Source organism: Pagrus major, chromosome 1 (assembly GCF_040436345.1).
Source record: "Pagrus major chromosome 1, Pma_NU_1.0".
Lineage (NCBI taxonomy): Eukaryota > Metazoa > Chordata > Actinopteri > Spariformes > Sparidae > Pagrus > Pagrus major.
The window spans coordinates 23,385,570-23,397,163 of NC_133215.1; the positions used below are offsets into that span (position 1 = coordinate 23,385,570).

General features: G+C 40.6%; 1 protein-coding gene across 1 annotated transcript in view; it reads left to right on the top strand.

Annotated features, from left to right (window-relative positions):
• The window catches only part of LOC140999859 (cytoplasmic phosphatidylinositol transfer protein 1-like), a 70,684-nt gene extending 59,350 nt beyond the window's left edge, over positions 1 to 11,334 (top strand). Inside the window, exons 4-10 of the mRNA XM_073470410.1 lie at positions 703 to 710; positions 2,583 to 2,654; positions 7,651 to 7,746; positions 8,372 to 8,527; positions 9,040 to 9,103; positions 10,500 to 10,645; positions 11,245 to 11,334. Of these exons, the coding sequence (XP_073326511.1) occupies positions 703 to 710; positions 2,583 to 2,654; positions 7,651 to 7,746; positions 8,372 to 8,527; positions 9,040 to 9,103; positions 10,500 to 10,645; positions 11,245 to 11,250 (548 nt within the window). The 3' untranslated portion in view covers positions 11,251 to 11,334. The remainder of the gene's footprint in view (positions 1 to 702; positions 711 to 2,582; positions 2,655 to 7,650; positions 7,747 to 8,371; positions 8,528 to 9,039; positions 9,104 to 10,499; positions 10,646 to 11,244) is intronic.
• The last annotated feature ends 260 nt before the right edge of the window (positions 11,335 to 11,594 follow it).

Below are 11,594 nucleotides of genomic sequence, written 5' to 3' on the forward strand. Positions count from 1 at the left end.
TCACAAAAGAGACTCTGCAACATGGATCAATAAAGTAACTTTAGACTCTAAAAGGTATTGACAGCAGGGATAGACTACAAACAACCTATATTGCCCCTAATGCTGACACGCAACATTTAAAGATAACCCGGTTTAAATGTGGTGATGACACGACGATCAGTCGCACCATAGCAGCCATCTGTTTGTCACTGTGTCAGGAATACACAGCGAGAAAGCATCACCATGTTTTTGTAAACACTATATGCCAACATGTACATTATGCACTGTACACGAAGCAAATGCGTTTTATCCACACAGACGTAGAATGAGAGCAGCAGTGGAACAAGCTTGGCCATTTAAATCACAGACTTGACAAGCAACCAGTAGTCAGGAGGAGTGCAACGATCAGAGCCGCAGTAGCCCAGAACATATTTCCGTTTTCACAATCCTGATGAAGGGGGAAGTGTTACAAGTCTTAGGAATACGGATTAAAGGGAATTTCTTCTTGATGAGAGCAAATTAGAGAAAGTGGAGGAAAAAGTCCCTGAGGAGGGGAGGATGTGAGGTATCAGATCTGTGACGGGATTTTTTCTACATTGTGGTCTTCTCATTTCTTTTCATGCTGTGGGAAATTTGAAGATGGTTTGTGACTCACTGTGATTCTCTTGTGTTCTGTCTCTGCTCTGACCTGATGTCGGTGTCATCCCATGCCACGGCCTGTAGAATATACAGTAAGTACCCTCTGTGCATATTTCAAAATAAAGACACTTGGGGAGGCAGCACTGAACTGAGCAGAGTGCCTATTTCATTGCTCCGTCTCCTTCTGTCGGTCCAGTTCATGGTGTCCACCATGTAGCAACTGCAAACTTCTATTTAACCCAACGTAAAAGCAAGGCTTTTAACATTGGGGATTGGAAATCACCTGTCTTACATTTGAAGCGTCTGACAGCTTGAATAAAAAATACTAAAATGCTAAAATGCACATATTAAAGCGTCTGTGGTTCACTCTGTTTAGAAGCTATGATGTCTGTTTACAGAGGTGAATTATTCAGCCTGCTGCTATTTGAAGTGCAGCTCGCGTATCTTGCTGTTACATAATTTTTCACAACGGGATTAGGTTTGTTAGTTACAACACCTGCATCTTCAACTTCTGCTGTGAGCACACTTAATTTACCCCTTCATCACACAACACACACACACACACACACACACAAACAGGTATGCACATCTATCTGTGTTAGGATTTTACATTAACTTTCACCCAGATCCCAGGTCTGTAACAGTTTGTCAGACATAATGTAGGTGATAACAACAAACGAAACATCATTACATCATGTCATGTGTTGAAAACTTGTATGTAGAAGTAAACATGTATGTAACGCTGTGATCCTACCCTCTCACTGAAGTCACATAGTGCAGAAACAAGTGATGGGGAGGCGGAGTGGCAAATCTTAAGATAGAAAAGTTACATTATGTTGCTCAGGACCTCAGAAACTGTTTTGCAGCTGTCAGGACTGGTCTTTTGTCCCCATGAGGACTACTGGTCCTGACACGGTCGGTGTTTATGCCAAAAAAGGTCCCCACTACGTAATATAAACACTTACCCACTCATACACACACACATACAGAATCTTGCTTATGTCACTTTAGGGGGACTGTCTTAGACTTACATTCATTTCCTGGAGACTATTTGGACCCGAGCCATAACCACTCCGTGCCTAACCCTAACCTTACCTTAACAATGACCTAAACAGCTGACTCATTTATCAGCGTTTTTCAATTTGGGGGACAGATTTTTTCCCCAGTTGCACCAGTCGCCCCAGTTAACTGGTCTTTAGTCTGATGTGTGTGTCCACACCACAGCACACACACACCAGCCAGCTTGTCTTTGCTAATAAGCAGAACTGCTAATGTGACCTGTGATTAACCCTTGAAAACACTTGAAGCCTTGGCAGAATTAGCTGACACATTTTGTCGACACACATGCATCCGATTAGACTCAGCTACAGGGCTTCTGTCGTGCAGAGTGAGAAATGTCGAACGCATGAGTCATGCCACTTTGGGGTGCGGGGAAAAGAGGGGAAAAAAAACAACACTGCGATGACAGAATGCTTGATATTGTCTCTGTTTATGTGTGGGGGAGATTTGTGTTCACATATGAGTCAGTTTAAATGCCAAGATAGTTTTTTAAAAAAGAAAACCATCACAAAAGCTTTAAGAATTGTCTTGACTTTTGCCAATTTTGACAAGGAGATATAACGACATACTATACAGCGAGGAAGAACAAAGACGGAGAGAGACAGAAAGTTCCAACAGAAGCTTTGACAGCCAGTGTTAATGCAGTAAAAGTACTTTGACGCACTACCAGTGAAAGAAGCTGGTCCCTTTTTGACAGCTGTGTACCATAAAGTAGAGTTAAGATGTAAATCCAAACCCAGAAACTCCGTCTGAATTATCACCAGATGTAAGAAGTGTTTAATTTCTGCAGAATGGACCGTTCACCACTTCTATTTATACTCTTTAAATGCTTTTAAAGGCAGTAAGGCAACACATGACAGCTTGCTTTTTATTTTATTCTTTCTTGTCTTTTTTTTTTCCCACAGTGCTCATTCCTGCCCAAGTTCTCCATCCACATAGAGACAAAATACGAGGACAACAAAGGGTGCAATGACAATGTGAGTATACTGCGTGTGTGACATGTATTGCATGTTTGTACATCCACGAGAAAGAATGGAATCCTGTGATACTGATGGTTTTTTTTGTTTTTTTGTTTAATGTCACACAATATACAAGCTTTTTTTGCAAAACACACAACAAATGCAATTACTTTGGACAAGGATCCCTTTAATTTACTCTGAAATGTGCAGGACATTTTCCAGTTGTTTTAAAATACCTCCAGCATGTCCATTTCTGAACTGCAGTTTCTTGGTTAACATACACACAAACACTGATATTTCTGCATGAAGCCAGGTCAATTAATCAGCCGGGCTCTAACTCCAATACTAATCTCTGACATTATGTTAACTCGGCCTGTCTTCTGTCCTTCTTATACACCAATCTCCACAGCAAAATAAGCCTATTTAAAACACAATTATCTGATAGCAGACATATGGTTGAAAACAAGACCTCTGCGACGGCTGAATGAGTAAAACCATCTGGACAGATTTGGCAACACACAGACCCTCCTGTTGTATCATAATGCCAACTATACAATGCACCTTGAGAGTCTGCCAAAAAACGGCTTCACTTGTTGGACAGCTAATTTCATTTGGGCTGTTGGCCTACTCACTTTCTTTCTCTCTATATTTTCCTCCACTCTCCAGTTTATAGGGGCATTAGTCATCAAATGAAACGCTGCCACTGCCTGGACAGTGAGGAAGAGGAATGGTAGGGTAGTGTGCAACAGACAAATAGCCTGTAATATATCATGATGGGCAGCAAACAGGTTCATTTTAGTGTGTCTTCATATTTTTCTTCAAATTGTCAGCGATTTAGTGATTGTATAAGGGAGGAATGGCTCCCAACTTGACTCAAGTCTCTTGTTGACAGACTAGTTTATACATGCACAGGAAAGTAAGGAGACAGAAATGGGCAGACTGTCGTGTTCGTTAAACATGCAGCGATCTTTTAGATTGATGCTTCTTCGGTGTGACAAGAGAAGGCAACAGATCAGGAACTTTTTAATGAAATCTAACAGAAATCGCCTGCAGTCACAGCACTTCATTGGTAAAAGCTGAGACAAATCACAGTTCTGTTACATAAATATGCTTTTGTTTGTGTGTTTACATCCCAGACAGTTTGAGATGCTCGTGCATATGAGCAGAGATATTAGAGCAGCACGTCATCGTCTGCATGCACACACTCCAGTCAATGATTCAATGATACAGCTGCACTACTTTGTGTTACATCTTCAGGGCAAACAAACAAGAAGCTCTGCATGTTTTATGACATTGTATAACCACTTCATGAGTCTGTGAGGGGGTTTTGCAATAAAGGATGCTGTGAAATAATATGATTGCAGCTGTGCGCTGCTTTGTTTTGAACATTTTATATAACAATATGCTATCTGATCAAGTATCGTGTTTTCCCATGTGTGGATTCTGATGGCATAACATATATCTGGCAAATCTGGGTGTCTTAAGACTGTGTGTGGAAAGACCAAAGAAGGACTTGGTGAGTGGAAAGGACTCAGAAATGGAGGGATGAAGGAAAAGCAAGCAAGGAAGGAAGGAAGGAATGGTGCAAGTGAGGAAAATCATGGATGGGTGAACAGGAAATGAGTGGGTGTGTGAATTGACATCATGCATTGAATGGAGGCTGCAGTAACATTGCATGACATGCAGAATTCCACAGTCAATGTCAGACACACACATACATGTGCGCTTACACACACACACACATGTGCGCTCACACACACACACACACACACACACTAAGCTTTAACATGTGTCCTGAGGCTCATGTTGCTCTTGTAATCTCTCCAAGGAGCCCTGAACTACACAGCAGGCAGAATGAGAAAATGCATGTTTCACTCTTTCTCTGTTTTCTTTTGCCATATTCAACTTTTAGTACAAGTACAACTTTTTAAATGTTTTTTTTTTTTGTCTAACCGCTCCCGTGTGATGACACATTGCCAATTAGCGCCATAAAACCAGTGAACTTAGAGGTACAATTACCTCCAGTATGAACATCCATGGAATTGCCTGCAAAGATGCACTTGAACACAGCGCAAAAAACACATCTGACGGCCAACAAGCTCATAAGCTCATTCGCCTGCGTGAAAAGAAATACCTCTCTGCTGATATACAAAGCATTGTTATGAGTAAGTAGCATTTTTTTGATACCGCTCTCGCTAAGATAGCCACTTCTAATCGAGTATATGTATGATAAAAAGTTGAGAATGGCGCTGCTGATGTGGCAAAGGAGAAAAATAAGGAGACAGCATGCTAAAGTTGTGAAATCATGGATACAACAGCAACAGGCTCTAGGGGCTTTCCCTTTCTTTTTCCGTTTCTCTTGTCCTGCACTGATCTGCTTACCTTAACAGCCAACCAGAGTGATTTCTCTTACAGTCTGTGATCACAGTCAGCCTTTAAAAAACCCTGGCTGCTGAGTATTTTAGGACAAATGTCCTTCTTTGGATGGAGAATACTGCATAATGTCTGTCTTTGTTTTGAGTTTGTTGTGTGTTCACACTGGAAAACTAATAAAATGAAGTGTACCAACAAATACTGGCATCTACAGTAGAATAGTGCATAATATTGGCACATAGCATTGAATGAGGAGAACATAGAGTTTTGGTTTGATACTTTTGATACTTACTCAACAACTCTTCAAATTCAAATTAGTACACTCTACTACTGAAATCAATGCATACATGCTCATTGAAGATATTTTTCCTTTTCCTTCTCATGTCTGATTACACCAACCCTCCTGCCCTCCGTTCCACCACCGCCTCCTTTTCAGTGTTTACCCCCTCCATTGCTTCTCCCATCCACCTCTCCCTTTCTTTTCATCCCGGTCACCATTCCTGTTGCTTGGTTGCGCTCATGCATGCTGACATATCACCCTTATTGTGCCAGCAGTGCTCATCTTCACTGTAAATGACAGAATGTCCCCTCGGAGGGGAGGAGGAATAAAGAAGGGAATGAGAGTGAAAAGGAAGTAAGAAAGAGGGAGGATGTATGGATATCAGTGGAGAGAGAAAGATCACGTTAACAAAGATGGACTGATGAAGATCTAAATAATGAAAACAGAAGCCACATTAGCCAATATGTCTATAGAATATTGTCATGAAAACATGTATATTTATAATGCAGAACATCCTGTATTCTGATCGTGACATATATTGATATTTTGATTTGATATTACCTTTATCATGGTCGAGGATTTCATCCAAATCCGCTACCTCTTATAGAATGATTCCTACATCTAAAATTACTGAGTAACAAAAAAGGAGAGTGGGCGGCTGGAGCTTGGGCGACGGCATACATATAGAGGAAGGGGAAATATGGGTGGATAGGCAGGTGAATAGAGGAAACATTTGGATTGGAGGTATTTACCCTGAAACTCAAGGAAATGTGGAAATAGATATGTAATTCTGGAAAGGATGGACGTGAACTGAAAGGCTCCAGGACGATTGTGGAGGAGTTTTCCGGACTCTAAACTGTCACTCTGCTAACATTCAATCAATCAATCAATCAATCAATCAATCAATCAATCAAAGCTTTATTGTCATTTAGCTATACCTACAAAAGTAGTGCAGCAAAAATGAGATTACGTTTCTCCGGGATCCCATAACACGAACACAATAAATACACACAATATATTACTATAATAATTTAAAACTAAAACTATGACTGAGGCTTATGAAGTGCAGTAGTGCGCATGCTCCAGATCAGCAGTTCAGCAATCTAACAGCTTGTGGAAGGAAGCTGTTGATTGACTGCTGCTAACATTTGTTTACACACGTGTATGTTTACAGGAGAAAAAAAAAAAAAATTGATGTGACTAAATTGTGGATGACAAATTATCAAATTTTTCAAATTAAAAAGATCATTACAAAAACAAATTGACATTCCACACTTCTTAGCCCACATAGTGTGAAAGTACAGTAGACCCGCACTTTTCATAGAGAACAACACTTGGCTCCAACTTTTATAGGAGCCAATTCTTGAAAACAAGATATAACATGTGGAAAGTTATGGTGTATCTCCATCTGTTTCTGATGATTTGTTTTCATTCATTTTAATATTTCAGAAGCCGACTGTACTTAAGTTGAAGATAAAAAATCCCTTAAATGAAGCCTGTGGCCTCTAACCTCACTTTAAATGCGCACACACACACACACACACACACACACACACACACACACACACACACACACACACACGCACAGACTTTCCCTGGTGGCTATGTGGCAGGGGCTGTAGTCAGAGCTCTTTTCAAGTATGCTCATGTGAGATGTTGTGGGTAAAAGCGACAAAATGAAATATCACAATGTTTTTTACCAAATACGTAGATATCGGTATTGCAACAATATTGTAGAGATGACTATTGAAAGTCTTCGTCATCTTCCTTCTTCCTCTTCTTCCTTTATCTTCTTGCTTCCTTCTGCTTCCCTTTTCTTCTCTAATTCAGCCTTTAAACCCAGGAAAAGACAACACATATGCCACATCTCGATATCATGATGTCCAAAATCTAAGATTACATGTACTCTGACATCACAAAAACGATATGATATTGATATATTACCCAGCCCTAGTAGGAAGTTCCATTTACCCAACAGCATTAGAACTGATGACACAATAGGACTAATAATAAATAAGAAAATGGCACTCACTTTTTTACAATCAGCTCTGAACTCATTGCAATGTCATTTGACACAGTAACAAATAGGAGATGTGTGCATAGAGCACCCCCTAATGGCTGTGTAAGCAACTACAATACGTGTTTCTAGTGTTTGACTGAATGATGAGGGGACAGAGCGTGACAAGATACTCAGTCGAGCGTTAGTAACAGTATGAATAATTTCCAGCCTTTGAGTCAAGCAGTAAGGCAGGCATGATGTAACCTGGAAAAGACACTTTGCTGAGGTGTATTTATATCTGTGAGGATTGTCAGGCAGAGGCTACAGTTCACGTTGGCAAACCGTTCTGTTCTGTTTTTCAGATTTTTGACAACGAGCTGAAGGAGCAGGAGAGGGAGGTGTGTTTCGTCGACATCGCCTACGATGAGATCCCAGAGCGCTACTATAAAGAGTCTGAGGTGAGCTTGTGTGTGTGTGTGTGTGTGTGTGTGTGTGTGTGTGTGTGTGTGTAGATGCTCGTGGCTACTGGGAATTCACACCACTGCAGGGGTGTAAATGCAGTATTGAACCTTGAGGTGCAGTAGTAAAACAATGTGATTTAGATGAAACGCTATGATTTCAGTTTGTCATGTTGTGATCCTTGTGTTTGAATTGTTTTATATCCAGTATTTTTAATACTGTATTTTTAATTTGTTATTGAAGCCCAAGCACTCGGTCTAATACGAACTTTGGGGACTTGAGACCTCAATCCCACTCGTCTATCAGCTGCACTTCTGAGTCTGTGAAGTGTGAGAGCTGGTAATTGTCTTCAGAGAGGTTTGATAACAGATTGCCTCAACTCTAATGAGTCTGAATAGAAATTCTCCAAGGACCAGAGGGGTTAATTCAAATTGTACTTAATACTAGAATTCAGTCATGCATCTAATTTTAGGTTCTTCAATACTTCTCTCCACTGGGGAGTTGTTTCTCCACTGGGATGCAGAAACAACGATGCCTGAAGGTTTGGGTTAATTATTGTAGTATTAAGTGTGTGTGTGTGTGTGTGTGTGTGTGTGTGTGTGTGTTCATTCCCCACTGTTGCAGGACTTGAGATATTTCAAGTCAGACAAGACGTCGCGGGGGATTCTTCAGGAGGGCTGGAGGGACACCCAGGATCCCATCATGTGCTCGTACAAACTGGTCACTGTCAAGTTCGAGGTGTGGGGTCTGCAGACCCGTGTGGAGCAGTTTGTACACAAGGTAACAAAAACATGTTGGATCTTTTCTTTTAGTCATAGATGAACCTTGGTTTTAAGTTGCAGTAATGTATCTTTACATATATCCTTTTTTGCTTGGCTAAGTTCATCTCTTGGTCCATTGTTCTTAGAAACACAATTGGATAACATACACAAATTCATATTTTTTTCATATCCTGTTTTATTAAAACAAATAACAACAATTGTCAGTAGAGAATAATGATAAAACACATATTATGCATAACCAGTCACAATGCATGACTAGTTTAACATGTTCAGCTCATCTTTCAGTTGATTCTGTAACTGATATGATGATATTTACAAATATGTACGTAATTATTGTAAGGGATAGGCTTAGATACAGTGGTCAACTTAAAGCAGATCAGTGAAGTCTCCATGACTGTTGTCCTGCAGGTTGAATCTTGATTATTTTGCTTTTAAACATAGTAACATATAATGACTTTTTAAAAAAAAGATAAAAAAGAGTAATTTTCTGACTGTTGTGTTGTGTTATAGGTGGTTCGGGATGTGCTGCTGCTGGGACATCGACAGGCATTTGCCTGGGTGGATGAGTGGATTGGTAGGTTTTTCTACTGTCATGCTGTCCACACACACTCCAGCAACATTTCAGTCTTTCAGTTATCAACTATTCACTGACACCAAATTTTAATAAATGCATTGCCTACACAATAGCATTGAGTTTTCTTATTTAAATACGAATAGAACATATTATCTGTAATCATACATCGAAGCAATCTTTTTCTTTTTCATTGTTGTGTATTGTGAATTACTGCAGAGTTGAACCTTTAAGGAAGATTTCTAACTCTTCTTGAACTATTATGTTTTATAACTGATTATCCTTTGAAATGTTAGCACTGTCGTGATATAAATTACTGTGTTATTACTTTTTATTTAGAGTTCGGTGTGCATGAAAAATCACTCAACCTGCACTGTCACTGCCAGTCTTGCTCATTCTCCTACAGCATGGATCCTCCTCTTGGTATCACCACTAACACACTAAAAACAAACACTGTCCTGTTGTGTCCAGACATGGTCTGTGTTTGTTTCAAATAAAACCTGCACGAGACAAATAACTCTTAAACCGCACTCTTTCATGTTTCATGTTGGAGAAATTCATGAGTTTGTTGAGAATCAACCGTAGACACAGTACTTGTATAAATGTTGCAATACTGTTAAACTAATTTTAAATGTATTTGGCACTGTTTTCCAAACTTACCAGACCTACCTCTATGTATGGGTGTAAATCTAACTAACAAATTGGCCGCAATTACATAGAGAGATAATTAGAAATGTACCTCAGTGAAGAATGATGCACTTACTGAAACATGAAAGCTGCCTCTGTCCGCTTGCGTGCGAGTCTGGCTGCACAAGAGGCAGCCCTGTTTGCAGCCATAAGTGACTGCAACACATTTGCTCACTCTCAGCTTTTTCCATAGCTGCAGGGCATAAAGATAACAAGCCTGTTATCTTTGCCATGAAACATGTTCCTCTCCTCTCCTCTATAACCACTAACCTTTACCACAACTCCCTACAACCCAGATGCTTGAAATACTCCCTCAGTGTGAAATGAATCTGCCCAGAGAATAGAGCTAGGTGTTGCTTTCATGTGCTTCCAATGATCCAACCTCTTCTTTTGGTGTGGATTATTCTGGCTTTTTCTTTATCTTGAAACGTCCTTGACCTCATACTTCCTTTCCTCCCTTATTCCTTGAGTGGCTCAGATTTGTCTGGCTGTCTCCTGTAAACTCTCTGGGTCATGGGAAGCTAGCACTGTGACCTCTATAGCTTTTAACCTTAAAAAGCTGTAATCATCAGCTAAACACACTATACTCACCCAAGGAGTGCACCTTTGCACCTAACCCTTCCCCTTTTCCACATTTCCGTCAACTGGAGTGCCATTATGGAGGATTTACCAACATCTCAACCCTGGTTCCACCCCTCCCCCCTTCTTCCAGATATGACTTTGGATGATGTGCGGGATTACGAGAGACAAATGCATGAGAAAACCAACATTAAAGTCGTAAATTGCCATGAGCAGCAAGAGCATTCCACAACAAACCCATCTTCCCTGGATGACATAGAGATCCATGACAAAGCAAGCGTATGTGTCTTTTTCATTGTTTCTTCAGTCCGTTGTCCCTCCTGTCTCATATTTGAACCATTGCTGTCTGTGAATGAAGTTTTCACAGTTGCATATAACTTTCCACATACATCCACTCATTCTGTCCTACATTGAGTCAAACGATGCATACAAGAACTGTTGAACATGTGAAGAATATAATCGATAATGTCTGCAAAAATTCCCCAAAGGTTTGGAAAGGTATCTAGGAAACCTAAAGCAACACAAATGAACACTAGAAACATATTGGTAATTAAGATAAGACAATATGAGCTGAGAAAAAAACAAAACAGTACTTGTTTTTGGTTTTTGAATCTTGATGTGTGTTTTTCTGCTCTAATAATAATTAGAACATGGTGCCTACATTACCCACAATGCAACTTAGCCCCCGAGTGACAGGCAATGTATCTGTTTTTCTCACATATGCAGCAGTACTCCCCAAGACCTATAATAACAGTTTATTGTGTAAAATTGGTTTACTTACCCTTTTTAAAAACTACATTTTGTCTACAAAGAGTAAATACAATTCTACTTTCCAAATCTTCCACTCACTGTTACCAATTGGTCTTTTTCCAATCCAGACATGACGATGGATGAGGTGAGAGAGTTTGAGCGCGCCATCCAGGAGGCTACCAACGAGAAGATCGGGATATTTCCTCCGTCGATCTCCATCAGCGAGACGCCCCTGTCCTCCTGTGCCCTCACCGGCCCTGCCAGCGCCCCCTCCACCCCCATGTGCACTGATGCGCCTGAGTCCCTCTCTGTCCCCAAGGACCGACCCCGCAAAAAGTCCGCTCCGGAAACCCTGACCCTCCCTGACCCTGCCCCTAGTGGCGTCCCCCAGGGCTCTAACATGAGCCCACTACCCGTTTCAAACCACCTCCAATCAACCACACCGCCATCTTCCAACTCTGATCTTACTGAGATGGAT